Source organism: Muscardinus avellanarius (genome assembly GCF_963383645.1).
Source record: "Muscardinus avellanarius genome assembly, chromosome: X".
Taxonomy (NCBI): domain Eukaryota; kingdom Metazoa; phylum Chordata; class Mammalia; order Rodentia; family Gliridae; genus Muscardinus; species Muscardinus avellanarius.
In genome coordinates, this window is record NC_137792.1 from 20148890 (window position 1) to 20166196 (window position 17307).

General features: G+C 41.8%; 2 protein-coding genes across 2 annotated transcripts; both read left to right on the plus strand.

The window, feature by feature from the left end:
• Positions 1-701: 701 nt before the first annotated feature.
• On the plus strand, positions 702-1742 carry LOC308278811 (melanoma-associated antigen B5-like; the record flags this gene model as incomplete). The annotated part of the gene is made up of 1 exon (XM_080718825.1): positions 702-1742. The coding sequence occupies one exon, from the start codon at positions 702-704 to the stop codon at positions 1740-1742; it is 1041 nt and encodes a 346-aa protein (XP_080574951.1).
• Positions 1743-8093: 6351 nt separating this feature from the next.
• Positions 8094-9640, plus strand: LOC308278812 (melanoma-associated antigen B4-like; the record flags this gene model as incomplete). Its single annotated transcript, XM_080718826.1, has 3 exons — positions 8094-8310; positions 8424-8460; positions 8572-9640. The coding sequence occupies 3 exons, from the start codon at positions 8094-8096 to the stop codon at positions 9638-9640; spliced, it is 1323 nt and encodes a 440-aa protein (XP_080574952.1).
• Between the last annotated feature and the right edge of the window lie 7667 nt (positions 9641-17307).

Here is a 17307-nt window from a genome sequence, read left to right on the forward strand (position 1 = left end):
AAATAACAAAGATTTGGCCCTGCCTTTGTTTCAGTACTTTAAGACCAAGAACAGGGTTTACAAGATGAAGCTCCCACCAGTCATACTTATCATACCTACTAGAGGTGAAATCCTTATTTGGAAGATGCAACAACCATTCAAAAAAGGCAGGAGAGTATCCCAAGACATATATACCAGCTCAAGGAGCCTGAATGAGTATTGAGGACCACTAAAATTCCAGAACAGAAAATGCCCCACTGAAGGCACATAAAAATCAGTGATTAGCAGGGGGGCCTTCTTCCCTTCTTTTGTGTCCCAGGAAACAAGTAATCTCAACATCATAGTAGCAGAGGGGTCTCCCATGGCTTACCCCCAGTTGACATAATGTTTTGAAGGTGAAGTGAGGACTCCACAACTTGGGAAACCTCCAGCCTCTGCTTTCACCCCAGAGTACCTGAGGCAGGGCTGGCAAGCTCTAGGCAAGGGTTCACTCTCTGTCCCTCAAAAACGTTTCAAAAGGACAGGGAGGTCAGGTGAACAGGAGCCCAGTGGGTTCCTATTGCAGTTCTCCTAGGGTAAACTACAAATGTAGCCTTCCTTAGAGCCATGGTGGGATTTCCATGCTGAAAGTTTACACGCTTTCCCAACCTCCCTCCTCTAGTGGACTCTCCCAACCTGTTCTCTTACTCACTCCCTGCCTACTATTCCTGACCACAGCCATCATGCCTCGGGGTCAGAAGGGTAAGTTGCACAGGCATCAGAAACGCCATCATGCCCGACATGACTTCCAAGGCCCTAAGGAAACACAACCCACTGCAGCAGTGGAAGAGGAGACACCCTCTTCCTCTACTCTTCCTGAGGATATTTCCCAGAGCTCTTCTACTTTGGAGTCAAGTAGCACTGCCCAAGGGCCTTGCAGCATGCCATCCAGCACCAGCCCTTCTACAGATGTTCTTGCCACACGTTGTGATGAGGGTGATGACAGCAGAGATGAACAGCATCAAAGTTCCTCCGAGATCCCACCCTCCACTGAGGATGATTCTCTAGCGGAGACGGTGTATTTCCTGGAGCAGTTCATACTCAACAAGTATAATATGAGACAGCGCATTACCAAGGAAGACATGCTGCAGGTAATGGACCAAGAGTACCAAGACCGGTTTGATGAGATCCTTAGAAGAGCTGCTCATCACCTCCAGGTTGCCTTTGCAGTTGACCTGACGGAAATCGACTCAACCTTTCACGTGTACAACCTTGTCAGCAAACTAAAACTCCCCAACAATGGTAGGGTTCGTGCTGGCAAGGGGATGCCCAAGACAGGTCTCCTGATGACCGTCTTGGGTGTTATCTTCACCAAGGGCAACTGCGCTACTGAGCTAGAGATGTGGAATTACCTGAAGACGATGAAAGTCTATCCTGGGAGGAAGCACCGCATCTATGGAGAGCCCCGGAAGCTGATAACCCAAGATTTTGTGAGGCTAGAATATCTGGTGTACCAGCAGGTTCCTGACAGTCAACCTCCAAGCTATGAATTCCTGTGGGGCCCAAAAGCATACACTGAAACCACCAAGATGAAAGTCCTAGAATTTTGGGCACGGATCAAGGGTACTGTTCCTAGTGCATTCTCCGAGCAATATGAAGAAGCACTGAGAGACGAAGAAGAGAGAGCCCGAGCTGAAGCCGCAGCCCGTCCTGGCAGCAGTGCCATAGCCAGGCTTGTTCCATGGCCACTTCCCATAACCTCTCCTACTCCTACTGAAGTCTGAGGCTTTGATCCAGACAAGAAACTGTGACCCACAGTAGGGGTTGTCTTGGAGATACAAACCAATCCCACAATAAAACATGGGATAATGGAAGAATAAAACAAAAGAAAACATGATCTATAATGGTTTTGCGCATTTCATTTTCTCTTTTGTTAGCTATTAGTGACTGCTTTATGCCTTGAGTTTCTTACTTCATTTAAAAATGTAGAGGAAATTAAATCTTAATAAGTTAGACTTCCTGCTCACTGTCCATCTTATTTCCCAAATATCAATGAGTATGCTTTTGAAAGCCTCTGTGCTAGTATAGTGGATAAAGATATAGCTTCTTCCCATATAATTTATTAATTTTTTTTACATCTTTGTTACTAGGGATTGAATCCAGAGGCATTCTACATCCAAGTTGCAGCCCCAGCTCTATTATTTATTATGTATTTTGAAACAGAGTTTCACTAAGTTCTGAAGGGCCTAAGTACCCAAGGCTCGCGTGGAACCTGAGATCCTCCTGTGTTAGCCTCCCAAGTACTGGAATTACACACATCCGCAACCACACCTGGCTGTCCTTAGTATTTTACAAGATGTTCCTTACAATCATATGAGGAAAATGTTAAGATACCCTCAATGACTTACAATAAATAAGGAAGAATGTGTTAAAATGAGGGTAAATTGCCTGAGGCAAGACAGTTTGAATTTGGGGAAAGTTCAAGACAAAGTGATAAAACTTGTAAATTAAGGTTTGTGGCAGACATTATGAGGCTGTGGGATTGGTGAGCATAGGCTCCACCCTCAGCTGATGTGTTAAAAAGTTGAGCAAGAAAACCCTTACATAAAAAACTGTACCGTAGTGTAAGACTTAACATTACAGGCCGAGCAGGTCATGGTGGTGCATGCTTATAATCCCAGATTTGGTGTGCTGAGACAGGAGGATCTTTGCGAGCAGGCACAGCTTCTTAGGGCCTCTGCAACTCAGTGAGACCCTGTTTCAAAATAAAGGAATAAAAATATGGCCAGGGGGGTGCTTCGGGTAGAATGCCCCTGGGTTCCATCACTAGTGCTGCATAAAAATTAAAATAATAAAATAAGATATCCAATATTATGCGTGGCTTTTGACATTCAGTAACACCAGCAGGGCCTCCAGTGGCCTTCCTACAAGTTCCCCTCTGTGTGCTTTCAGATCAGATACCCTTGCTGAACAACCATCTCTATCAAGGAGATCAGGCACAGATATTGATTTTGCCTACATTGTGGTTTTCTACTCCATAGGAATTTTTGCACTTGTTCAAAGGAGTAAATCCCATCCTCTCGTGGAAATTAGAGGTCAACCTCTTCCTCATCCACAAATCCTGCCTTTCACAGATCCTGTTTATTTACTGGTTCTGAATTCAATCCCTATATGTCCCCATGTGGCATATCAAGCCTGCCTCTCCCTGGCTGTGAATACATGAGTACATATGATTCATGCTCTGCTATCTATCTCATCTATACATTGTCCAGTGTTGTATGTTCTGATACCACATAAATATACCATGAAAACTCTTCCATCAACAGTGGAGTAAAAAGGAGGTCTGTTTTTAAACATAGTTTTCAAATTAAGTACAGATCACAGATAATAGACATCTAAAAGAAATGTCTACTTGGGTAAATAATTTGTTTGTAAGTGATACTATCAAAAATACCAACTCTGAGCTGGTGGTGCATGCTTTTAATCCCAGCATTCGGGAGTCTAAGATTAGAGGATCGCAGTTCTCAAACAACCTCAGCTATGTAGTTAGGCTCCCTGCATGTTAATGAGAATCTGTTTTAAAATAAAGAATAAAAAATAAAGAATAAAAAATACTGCTGGTGTTGTAGCTCAGTGGTAGAATGCACCTTGGATCTATCCCTAGTAATGCAATACACACACACACACACCCCATAAGGTGAAGTCTTGAAAAGCAGAAATTCATCGTCTTACAGTTCTGGAGGCCACAGGTCCTAGCTCGAGGGGCCATCTCGGTTGGTTTCCTCTGAAACCTCTCTCAGTAGTTCTCAGAGGGCCATGTTCTCGCTGCCTCTTCAAAGAGTGGTCCCTTTGTGTGTGCAAATCCTTGGTGTTTTCCTTTAGGTCTTACTGTCTTCTTATGAGGACACCCCATTCAGACTACATTAGAACCAACCCCAATGGCTTCACTGTACTCAGTTACCCTTTTAAAGACCTATCTCCAAACACAGTTATGCTGTAAGGTACTTCCGTGTATAAATTTTGAGGGAGAGGGTGTACAATTCAGCCTCCAACAGGCAAAACAGGAGGTGTCTTTGCCCTTATCTCAATGCAGGAGAAGAGAGTCCACAAATAAGTCTTATCTACATTGTTTCATGGAGTTTCTGGAGAAACTTGTCTAAGTAAAGCCTCACCAAGTCCTTAAGTGAAACCCTGAGGAGCCTTGACTGACCTTAACAGCAAAAATTAAAAAAAATACATACATACATACATACATATATATACATACATATATATTCAAGGCCAGCTTGGCCTTGAATTCCCAGAAAACCAGTAGAACCAAAGGCAAATGTACTATTTCAAGGGTGATTTAAAAGGATCTATACTAAAGCCATTTATTCAGTACTTTTATCTTTAAACCTACAAAAAATAAGATACAACACCAGTACCCAAAATCTCCCTCCATTTAAGTCATTATAAGATGCTGTAAAGTTAAACTTGTTCATGAGGTTTGACAGTTCCAGGACCATCAGATTTCTACCCCACAGTGGAAATTTCTTTTCCTGTAAACTGTACACATTCCCCTCAATACCCTCCTCCAAATTTGTTTCTTTTCACCCTGCCTTGCTTTCTCTGTCCTGGAAGTTCATCCCTTGTCCATAGTTCCTCTAACAGATAAATAGGGCAAGAACTAATTACCTGCTCTTACTCTATCATTTGGAATGTCAGAAATTTCCTGGGATGTGTTGTTTAAATAGTACCAATAAATCAAAAGCATAACTAGTTTAATATATGCTATACAAAAACAACTAGAATATTTGCTAATTAAGTGGAATCTTTGGGTATGGTTCCTCTGGGATACCATGGCTCTTGTCCTTTCTAACTCCTTACTCCTCATTATCATATCTTTGGGCCATGCATAATAAACCTGATTAGGTCACAAGTCAAAAAAGTCACTAACTAGCCAGGTGTAGTGGCATATGCTTGTAATCCCAGCATTCTGGAGGCTGAGACAGGAGAATTCCAGTTCACAGACAGCCTCAGCTACTTAGTGAGGCCCTCTGAAACTTAGTGAGACCCTGTTTCAAAATAAAAAAAATAGGGCAGGGGGTGTAGCTAGGAAGTCAAATGCCACTGTGTTCCATACCTAAATTCTCAAAAATAAAAAAATAATCACGAACTGCTCTGTAGAAGAGGTTCTTCTCTTAACATCTCCTCCCAAATGCACAGGACCTCTGAAGACCCTCACAGTTCTTTTATTCCACTGTCATGCAGGAAGTATCCAGAAGAAAACCAGCTGTCCATTTCTCAGTATAAATATTATAAAACCTCTGGAATGTGGGTGCTGTGAGGTCTGGCTATGAGGCCTACCTCTAGGAGATAGAGAACAAGGAACTCCAGCAGTGGCAGGAAAAGTGGCCATAATCAGCTCCCTGCCCCCAGCCCATAAACCTACATGTCTGGCCCCCTGTCAAGACCACCAATGGGAAAAAGTCTTAGTTACAACTGTGTAACTATCAGTCCCTCCTAATGCCCTATAAAAAACCCCTAGTCTGTAAGACAGGACTCCCTGACTCTAGGCTCCTGATTAGGTTCCTCCTCAGATTTATTTCCAAATAAATGTTTCTGCTGTCGAGTTGTGCACTTCTTGTCCTGATATTTTCCAACATATGATATTTACCAACAATCCAAAAGAGTAATTTTTATTCTCCCTAGTATTTCTGTGTATAAGCACACATAGAAAATATGTGCATATATAATTATATATTCAAAGTACTATAGAGCATTAAGAAAAATATATTCAGCTTATAAATGTTTAAGGACTACACATAAAATTCTATTGGCATTCTTGTTTGAAATAAACAAAGTGACTACTCACAGAAATAGTTACTTCATTGAACTTTTTAAAAATACATATATTTAAAATATACAAACAATTCAAGAAACTAGAGAATAAATACCATATTAAACACAAAAAGCAATTTATATAATTTTATAAGTACTATCAATTACAAAAGCATGAAACAAAAACGAATGTTAGTCAAGAAAGAAGCAAAAATGAATATTAGTTAACAAAGATTATATAAACTTATATACAGAAGACATTTAATGCAAATAAAGTAACCCTATAGAAACACTATTGTCAAAACATCATGGTAATAAATGGTGGACCAGGAAAAGGTTTTACCTAAAGAATTTCAAGTAAGAAAGTAAAAGGAATTTTAGAATCAAAGAATCACCATGCTACAGGCCCTCAGTGATTAACAGATACAGGTGATTGCTGCCAACATCATAACCAAAAAAAATGGACATGTATATACTAAAGTGTACAGTGTCATCTATAGATTGAATTGGCAAATAACCTTTAATATCAATAAGACCCTTCGTCAATTGAGGATTGCTGATGACAAATGTCAGGTAATTGGATTATTCTATTTTTTATTCTATTATATTTTATTATTTTATTTTTAATATTTATTATTCTATTCTCTATTCCCTATACTACTGTATGTTTTTTAAAATTTTCATAGTAAATGGATTTGTCATAAATATCATGCCTCTAATTATGAAAACAAAATCTCTTGGATACAGTGGCACTTGTTTGTAATTTTAATGATCCTAGAGGGTGACACAAAAGAATGGCAAGTTCAAGGCCAGCCGGGGTAGCTTAGTGAGATTCTTATTCAAAATGAAAAATAAAAAGGGTAGAGCATCTCTGGATTCCATCCCCAGCACAACAAAATTAAAAGAAAAGAAAAGAAAGAAAATATGAGAATTTTTAGCAAAATATAAATGACCAAAAGGGTCTATAAAGAAACAAAACTATTCAATTCACAACAGAAATTGAGCATATAGTGCAAACAAAGGAACCATCAAAACATTGTATAGGCAACAAGGTTTGGTGGCCCAATACATCAAATGTGAGAAGAAAAAAACTACGGTCCATTTTATATAAACTCTTCTATATCAAACAAAATGTTTGGGAAATACTCAACCATTTTAACAGAGTAGGAGATTCCTCATGACTTTTTGGAGATTTTTGTAGGTTATATTAAGAGGAATGGGATGATTTAATATCAGAAGAGGTTGAAATCCCAGGTTTTGGCAGAAGTCAGCATGAGAACCTGAGTGAAGACAAAGGTAACACATAACTCAAAAGATATAGGACTATAACAGACTCTTCTCCACCCCCCCCCCCCACAATGTGCACTTAACTTACAAGCAACAGCCAAGCCTGGGAGGACCAGGTGGTCATGGAAGCAGTGTGTCAATACTTGCTATCAGGAGTCTCAGGAGAAAGTTTCAGTCTTAGGGAAGGTCTGGCCTCAAGTCAATAGAAGGGAGGTGGGCAAGTAGCTACAAGTCATCCAGGTAAGACAAATAATGAGGACAAAAGACACCGTCCATCCAGGAAAAGGGACCCCACAGATTCACCTGTATTGGGAGAGCCTAGGCATGGATGTTGGACTCAGCTTTCAACTACTTACTATCTCAAGAATCTCAGTTTAATGAGATCCTTGGCCTGAAGACGGTTGACTCATCTCAACCAAGAGAGAAACCACAGAGCCCATACAAAGGTAAGGTAAAGAACTTATGTGAGTTCTCTAGGAACACGGCTCCCCAAGAACAAAGGAGGAATGACACAGCCGCACCCGGGTTGTTGTACTCGGAGGGCTAGGGTGGGGGACCGGAAGTAGAACCCCTGACTTCCTGTTCGCCCCCTCTGGGCCTGAGGCCTTGTCCGGAGAGGGACCGCTACAGAAGACCTGAGAGACACATCGAAGAAGTGTCCGGTGGTTTGGTAAGCACCCTGAATTATTAAAAAGTAAAATCAAAGCACCCGGTAAACTTCGAGAACCCAGAATGTGTTTTTGGAGTGAGGAGGCGTCCCGGGGACACCAAGCGGCTTGCGCTGGTCTCAGGGTCCGCGGAGAGTAGTTAGGCCCAAAGGCCGGCCACTACCCGAGGGGCTCAGGTCGCAGGCTGGGGCATCGGGGCCGGCACAGAGGGACACCTGGGCCCTGTAGAGTTGATCAGAGGACCGAGGGGAAGACAGTGGACTCCTGCCCCCAAACTCGGGATGAGGGTGGGGAAGGCCCCAGAACTCGGCCTGTTTGGTCCTGGGCAGCCTGTCCGCAGGGGTCCAGCCCCAGGTCATGGCGAGAGTCGCCGTTTGGACTGGCCAAGGTGGGAACCGACCTCCCCTGGCAAAGGAGTGCCCTTGCCTCATCCCTAGGAACCTTGGCCTTGGCCACGCCCGCCCCTTTCTCCCCTCCTCCTCCTCCTGGGTTGGCACTGTGGAAGTACTCTGGAAATGTGCAGTGTTTCCTTATGGTCCGCACTTAGCAAACAGTGGATATGGTGGTGCTGGAGGTACTCTGATTGGCCTCTGACCCCTCAACCAACGGCCACTGTCTCTGGCCCCCAGTAGTTCCAAACTCAGCAGGCAGTCATGCAGGGGCCTAACATTCTAACTTCTTCCACAGGTTCTTGGCAAACAGGCCGCCAGAGAGCAGGAGCCTGGTGAGTTCCCAAGCAGGGTCCACCCGTGGCAGACCCTCCAGAAGGGCCTGGCTCTAAGCCAAGGTGCTCTTGCCCTGAGCACAGCACTCACTGTCGTTCTCCCCCATCCAGGTTGCCGCCTTGCAGGCTGTCCGGCTTGGTGTCCCTGACTCCAGCCATCATGCCGCGGGGTCAGAAGAGTAAGCTCCGTTCCCGCGCCAAGCGCCAACAGGAGCATGGGGAGGCCCAGGGCCTCAGAGGTGCTCAGGCCACCACAGAGAAGGAGGAAGGCTCTCCTCCTTCCTCTCCTGTTGGAGTTCCCCAGGAAACCGAGGGAGCTCCACCCTCTAGTTCTCTTGATACAGGTGTTTCCAGTACAAGCCCTGAAGTGGAGGCCGAGAATCCGGATGCAGGTGCAGGTGCAGGTGCAGGTGCCGCTGGGGAGGAAAGTTCCAGTGCCTCGGGGGCAGCAGCTCCCACTCCGCGTGTGCGCAGAGATCCTGTCACCAGGAAGGCCAGCCTGCTGATGCAGTACCTGCTGGAGAAGTTCAAAACCAAGGAGCCCGTCACAGAGGCAGATATGCTGAAGGTTATCAACAAGAAGTACAAGCTATTGCTCCCAGAGGTCCTCAGGAGAACCTCGGAGCGCCTGGAGCTGGTGTTTGGCGTGGAGTTGAGGAAAGTCAGCCCTAGCGCGCAGTCCTACAACCTTGTCAGTAAGCTGGGCCTGTCTAGTGAGGGCAGTCTGAGTGGCAGTAGGGGCTTGCCCAAGACGGGTCTCCTGATGACCCTCCTGGGGGTGATCTTCATGAAGGGCAACCGTGCCACTGAGCAAGAGGTCTGGGAATTCCTCGATACGTTGGGGGTGTATGCCGGGAGGAGGCACTTAATCTTTGGGGAACCCCGGAAGCTCATCACCAAAGATTTGGTGCAGGAAAAGTACCTGGAGTATCGCCAAGTGCCTGACAGCGATCCTCCAGTCTATGAATTCCTGTGGGGTCCCCGAGCCTATGCTGAAACCAGCAAGATGAAAGTGCTGGATGTTTTGGCTAAGATCAATGATACTATCCCTAGTTCCTTCCCTGATCTGTATGAAGAGGCTTTGGAGGAGGAGAGAGAGCGAGCTGTGGGTGGAGCTGGCGCTGTTGGTAGGGCCAGGGCTGGATACAGTGCCCTGTCCCACAGCTCCTCCCACATCTAGGTGGGTCTGAGGTAGAGGTTTCACTGGATGCTTGAAGAGGAGTGGAGTGTTGGAGAGTAGTATGGCTTGGAGAAAGCAAAAAGTTTGTTTTGTTCATGTTTCATATGCATAACTTAGAGCTCTTATTAATTGTTATTCATTTTTGCTATTAATTTTTTTATTTCTGAAGTATGTTTCTTTGTTGAGAATAGATCTTGCTCCATAATACTTATAATAACCTGTCTCATAGCTCCTTCCAGATCTAGCTGGTTTTGAGGTAATGTTTTCACTTGATGTCTGAAGATGAGTGGATTTTGGAGGCTTGTATGGGTTGGAGAAAACAAACTAACAAAAACAAGTTAAAGAAAAAGAAAAGAAAATGTCTCTCCTGTCACATATGTATAAAATATACTTTTTAGTTTTTTTCATTTTTCTTAATTTTTTGTCAAGTGTGTTTCTTTGTTGAGAATTTAGTGATTCAGACTAGTTATGATACCCTATCCCACAACTCCTTCTACATTTAGTTGAGTCTGAGGTAGTTTTCACCTGATGTCTGAAGAGGAGTCAACCTTCTCTGGCATGTGGAGGCTAGTATGGGTTGGGGAAAACAACATAAAAAAAAAGTTAAAAAGAAAACAAAATGTCTCTTTTTTTCTGTTATATATGTATATTATAATTTTTTAAAATTTTTTTCATTTTTGTTAGTAATTTTTTATTTGTCACGTGTTTCTTTTTTGAGAATTTTTTTGTGCTTCAGACTAGCTATAAGATCCTATTCCACAACTCCTTCCGGATCTATTTGGGTCTGAGATAGAGTTTTTCTCGATGTCTGAAGAGGAGTCAACCTTCTCTTAGTGTGGATGCTAGTATTGATTGTAGAACACAAAGTAAAAAAAAAAAGTTTTAAAAAAGAAAACAAAAACAAGTTAAAAAAACAAGTTAAAAAAGAAAACAAAATATTTGTGTCTTTTTTCCTGTTATGTGTGTATAACATATTTTTGGTTATTCATTGTTTTTATTAATTTTTATGTGTCAAGTGTGTTTCTTTGTTGAGAATTTATTGTGCTTCAGACAAGCTATAACACCCTGTCCCACAGCTCATGCCAGATATAGTGGATCTGAGGTAGAGTTTTCATTTCCTGTTTGAAGAGCAGTTAGCTTTCTGCAGAATAAACATCAGTATCACCTGGAGGAAGCAATATGTATGTTTTTCCTTTCTGTATATGCGTAATTAATCGGTATAACTCATTGTTATTTTTCAAGATTGTTTCTTCAAGTTGAAGATTTATTATGCTTCAGATGGTAACATTATCAATGATATGTCTCTCACATTTAGTGCTGTTTAACAAGTGGAAAGCTTCAGTTCTAGTGTTTATAAAGCAAAATCACATACTGTATTCTCTTCAAGATTCAGAAGTATATAGCACTGTAATGAAATAAGAATTTTATGGAAGTATGAAAGAATGCCACATTAATGTATGTGTATCATTTTATGGAGAGAAACACTAAAAATAGTAATGTAAAAGTTATTTAATTTTTGGTTTTTCTTATTAGTATTTCTTTTAATAAAAATAAAACATAACTGAATCTTTGAGTTTCAGAGTGTTCATTTTCTTTTCTTTCTTCTTCTTTTTCTTTTTCTTTTTTTTTTTTTTTTTTTTTTGTGTGTGTGTGGTACTGTGGTACTGAGGATGGAACCCAGGGGCATTCTACCTCTGAGCTACACCCCTCATCCTATTTTTTTTATTCTTGATTTTGAAACAGGGTCTCACTAAGTAGCTGAGGCTTTATGCAAAGTGTAGTCCTTTGGTCTCAGCCTCATGAATGCTGGGATTACAAGAGTGCACCACCACACCCAGCTGAGAGTGTTTGTTTTGTAGTAGTTTACTGCATATTCTCTGCTATCTACTGGACAATAAAAAGAAAACCAAAAACAGGAAACAAGACCTCTGCTTGTTGGTTGGTGTTTTCACAGTTTAGGTTAACCTTATTCAATGTAGTTATTCATATTAGCCAGAATCTGTTCAAGTAAGCATGTTTTTAAAGCAAGGCTGCTAAACTCAAGAGACTTCCAAATATGTTTGCATGATGTCCAACAATTATATCATTCAGAAAAATAAAAAAACCTGTTTTCAAATATATGAAGTAATAACAGTAATAATAATAATGTTGAATAAATATATGAGTTGACTAAAATAGTGACAATGTTACCTACATATACAAATTATGATAACATGAAAAGATCATGAGCTCACAAAATCATGGTGCTTTGCTTTATCCTTGTAGAAAGTATATCTGTTCAAAGCAAAGTTCCATAACAGGCTAATTCTGGCTGGTGATGCAAAGGAATGGATCAGTGTTTTCTCTCTGACACTACAACACCTATTTTGGGTGTCCGGTCTTTAGTTACACCTTCTCTTCTCATCTAGTGTGTGGGGAGGAGTCTCACATTTTACCCTGAATCAAGGTTAGAAGCCTGAATGAGAACTGAGGGAGTTAGTGACTCCAAAAAAATGTGGACTCTTACAGAATTCTGACCATGTATCATCCCTTAAGAGCTCCCAACAGCTTTAGCTATATTTGGTTCCTCTTGAATTCCAATTTGGAGATTCCAGGAAGATAAAGTCCTTGGTTCAAGAATGGCCTTAGGTCATTGAAGGATGTTTGTAGGTCTTGTCATGAGTTAAGATGAATGTCTTTAGTGAGAATAAATGGTATACTCACCATAGAACAGAGGAAATGTCCAGTGTCTTGCCTCTTTTGTCAGCTCGAGGATGCCTAGGGCAAGTCTATCAGGATGAAGTGGTCTTCTCATTTCATTTGGGACGTCTCAGGAAAGTAAGAGCTTTGGTCTAATGAAAGCAATCCTATTCAGTGGAGTGGAAAACTAGTCCCTAAAAAGAGTCAAATTATTGCCCCTAAATGAGGATAACATTACCCTTCCCCTGGGGAAACACAGAGCCTTGCCACTGATGTCCCCCTTTTGGCAAGCCTGGAAATGTTGGTATGATGAGTCCCATTCATTTACTTTTGGGGTATCTCAGGGAGGTGAGGCGCTAGGTCTAAGGAACCAGCTTCAGGTTAGCACAAAGAGGAATTTCAGATCATTCTAAGAGTCAAGCTGAGTCTTCTGAGTCTAAAGGAACCACTCAAATCCTAAAAGTAAGGAGTCACACAATCCCTTCCTTATTGTCAGCCAGGCTGGACCACAACTCCTAGGTGGTCTCAGAGAATTATTCTATTTCATGAGGGGATAGGTTCCTAGGTTGTAGGAATATTCAGTGTGAGGATACTAACTGAGGAGTGAGGGGAGTGGCAACATAGAAGAGAGAGGACCCTTCCCCCAAATTATTCCCCTTTCATCCCTAGAAAGCTTCAGACACCCATTCTCTTCCAGCCCTGGCAGGCTCAGATCCCTAGAGGGAAGGTCTCAGATCCTTAAAAAAAAAAAAAAAAAAAGGAAGGTGTCATCAACCCCAGAACAATGGAACCCTATGGACTCTTCCCCTGCTGTTAGCTGTCAGAATCCTCAAATAGGCATGGCCGGATGGGGTTCACTTTGACTTCCACCTCTACTGCCCCAGGATAGTGAGGATTTTAGCCTGAGCCTGACTGATGCAGCACAGGAAGATTTTCCATGTTATACCAGGAGTTAGTCCTGAAAAAGTGGAACAAGAAACATATAAACAATATGGTAGCATATAATTCCTCTATTGGCAGTCCTGGGAGAGACAGATGTCTGTCTGGCAAAGTAAAGGCAGACTTCAATTCCTCCTCAAAATGATAGAAATTAGGGCATTCTTCTGAGCTGGATACTAACAGGCCAAGATAGAAATTGTAGGCACCCTCATGAGTCAGAAACGAATCTGAGTGAGGACAGTGAGGCCCACCATCAAAAGCCTGCTATTTGCCTGCCACAGTTTTCTGTCTTAGGAGACTACAAATAGGTGTGCTCAAATAAGGCTACCCTTCCTTCTCTCAACTGATTCTCAGGCAGTTCTTGGCATTCTGGGAGGAGATATTTACAATTGGAAAGAAAGAGGAAAAGCCATACCACTTTGAACACACCCAATCTCATCTGATCTGAAAGCTAAGTAGGATCTGGCCTGGTTAGAACTTGGATGGGAAACCACAAAGAAATACTGGGTGCTGTATGTAGGCTTTAACCAGATGTGGTGGCACACACTTGTAATCCCAGTACCTGGGAGGCTGAGACAGGAGAATTACAGGTTCAAGAACAGTCTCAACAAATAGTGAGGCTCTCATCAACCTAGTGAGGCCCTATTTCAAAACAAAAAATAAAATAGGGCTGGGGCTATACCCGAGAGGTAGAATGTCATGTGTTCAACTCCTAGTACCACAAAAAGGACAAAAGGAAAAAGAGAGAGGTCTAGGCTCTCCCAGGAGTCAAATTGAGGGCACTGAGTAAAGACCTCTGAGGAGACCTACACCTGTTAATAGTTTGGATAGGGTATGTCCCCTCCAAAACTCCATGTTGCAATTGAATTCCTATCTTGAGGTATCAAGAGGTTGGACCAGGTGAAATCTTAAGTGATGACTATAGATTAATCCTTTAATGGATCAATAGGTTTTTCTTGTATATGGATCTTTATAAAAGCCAGTTTGGGTCTTTCTGTTATATGTGCTCAATCTCACTCTGTGATTACCTCATCATGGGACTCTGCAGAGACTCCACCAGTAAGAAGCCTCTAACCAACTGTAAAATTCAATCTCCCAGCCACCAGAACCATGAGCCAGTAAACCTTTATTCTTTACAAATTACCTAGTCTGTGGTATTCAGTTATAGAAACAGAAATTAATACAATAGCCCTCCCCACTCCCAATAGATGGAACAACAGAAAGTCTGTCTCTATCCCTGATCCCATCACTTGAAGGCCCAGGGCAGGGCTGTTAGCAGAGGAACTCTCATTGCTTCTTTACTTTTGGTCTAAGGGAGGTGAGTTTCTTGTTCTGAAGGTAAAATCACCAAAGGACAGAAGGATATGTCTCAGGACCTACATGAATTTAAGATGAGAACTCTGAATAAGGATTGAGGATCCAATGATCCTAGGACAGAAAAACTCCCTCAGAGTTCTTGGCACTTAGTAACCCTGGGCAGGAATAGTATACTGAGGCAATCCCTGATATAATTCTTGTGGGTTTTAGGACACTTTGAATTTGAGACTTCAAGCAGTATAGGAAAGTCATTCTAAGCCCTTAATGTAAACCAAGAGGCCCTCCTATTACAAAATACAAGCAATTCCACTACAAGCCCCTGCTGTCACTCCAGTAAGCCCCAAGCTTAACTGGAAGGTTGCAGCTTAGACTCATTCTAACATCTTTCATATGGAATGGGCTGACCAAAAGAACAGGGGAAAGTAGGAGTGGCCTTGGTTAAAGCCAAGTTTATTATCTAACCTGCTGACAACACCATTTTATCATTTTATTCTTCTTTCTGAGGTTCCCACATCACCAGTCCAAATGCAAGCCTGTTGTCCTTGATGATACTTATGCCTCAGGGTCAGAAGAGTAAGTTCCATGCTCATGAGGAATGCCACTGGGGTCTCATGAGTGCTCAGATCACTACAAGAGAGCAAGAAATACACTTCTCGTTCTCTACTCCATGTGGGGTACTTCTCATAGATCCCCTACTTCTGACATTCCGCAGACACTGAGAGAGCCATGTCCATCATTACTGCCTTTGCAGGTGTTTCATATGTAAGATCTAATGACAATGCCAAGCGATAAGGAGAATAAAGACTGTGAGAGTACTGAAACGCAGGCTCCTGCTTAAAGGGTTAATGAAGCAACTCTGGCTCCTGAGAAGCAGCTTGGAATGCCAGGCAAACATACTTCCTCTAATCAATGAGCTATGAGTTTTGCCAAGTTCCCTTCAAGGACGGGAAAGCAGCTCCGGGCCTCTCTGAATGTCCTTCCCAGCATAGACATCTCTGAGAAAACTTATTGGTATGATAAACAGCTTGAGATGTTATGAGCGGTCACAGGAATTCTTTGCTTCTAATTATAAAACAAAGAGTTGCTTTGAGACTCGTCCTTTGGCTTTACTCACACACATCCATTGTTGCTTTAAGATAACCTTGTAATGTCTAAAATAGTTAATTTGTCTATGGATCCCATAGAAGCTTTCTCTATAAAAGTCTGATTGCTCTCTCAATAAAACATGCAGTGTACATAAAACCTGCATTCCATGTGTCCCGTGAATTGGCTTTACCCTTATGTCTCCAGTGCACTAGATACTGACAAAGACCAAGCACCACCCTCCATTCAGAGCTCACATAAAGACCTTCTGATTAGGAAATGAATATGTTGGTGAAATTCCTGCTGCAGAAAAATAAAATGAAAGCACTCATTCAGAAGCAACATTGCTGAAGGCTGCCGATGAAAAATGCAAAGAAGCTCTGAGTGTATAAATCCAACCTTTGGCCTCGAATTGAAGGAAGTTAACTACAGTGACCATATTGGTGTACTTGCCAATGAACTGGACCTCCTTGATGTTGGGAGTCTGAGTGTTTATAAGAGATTTCCCCAGGCCAGTCTCCTGATGGTATTCTTGGTTGTGATCTCCATGAAGGTCAAATATACTACAGAGGAGGAGAGCTGAAAATTTCTGAATAAGATTTGGATATATATTGGAAGGAAGACTTCACATATGAAGAGTTCAAGAAGACTCAAGATGAATTTGTAGCAGCAAAAGTACTTGGAATACTGTCAGTTGCCCAGTGATGATTTTCAATACTATCAATACCTGTGAGGGCCAAGAAATCATGCTGAAACCACCATGATGTAAAGGGAGTGGTCTTGGGCCAAAGAGAATGATATCATCCCCAGTGTCTTCTAATTCCATTATTAAATTGCTTTGAGAAATGAGGAAAAGAAACCAAGGGATAGAAGCAGTCAGGTTTTGCACTAATGTCATGGCAATTAAGGGATAGTCTTTACCATTTCTTTGAAGAATACAGTTAATTTTCCAAGTAGTAAAAGAGCAAGGCTGGACTGGAAAAAATACGGTGTATATCATGTTTCTATTCTACATGGGAAACTTGAATTTAAAAAATCTTAAATACTATTACACTTATGTATTTATTCATTTTTAAGAAAATACTTGAAACTTGCGTCAAAGCCTTAATATTTTCTTTTCTTTTCTTTTCTTTTCTTTTTTATTTTTTTGCAGTACTGGGGATGGAACCCAGGGGCATTCTACCTCCAAGCTACACCCCCAGCCCTATTTTTTATTTTTAACTGGGTCTCACTGAGTTGCGAAGGTCCTTACTAAGTAGCTGAGCCTGTCCATGAACCTTGATCCTCCTGACAGCCTCCCAAATGCTAGAATTACAAGTGTGCACCACCATGCTCAGCTTATTTCTATATTCTTAACACAACATATTTGTACATTCAGAAGTCACCTTGGTTTATTGAGATCAACCAGATTTCCATCTGCTCTACTATGCATTTGAAACATATTTATAGTTACAAAATATCAAATTACTTGTAAATATTCAATATTCTTTGAGATCCACGGAGCTCCATGTTGTTAAACATTAAAACTCTAGGTTTTTCTAGATGAATTCTCAGTCACAGGATTAAAGATTCCTTCTGGAATTGGATAAGGTAGGTCCTGTTTGTACTCCATTCAGAATTCTTAGCACTTGTGAATTCATAAGGCAATT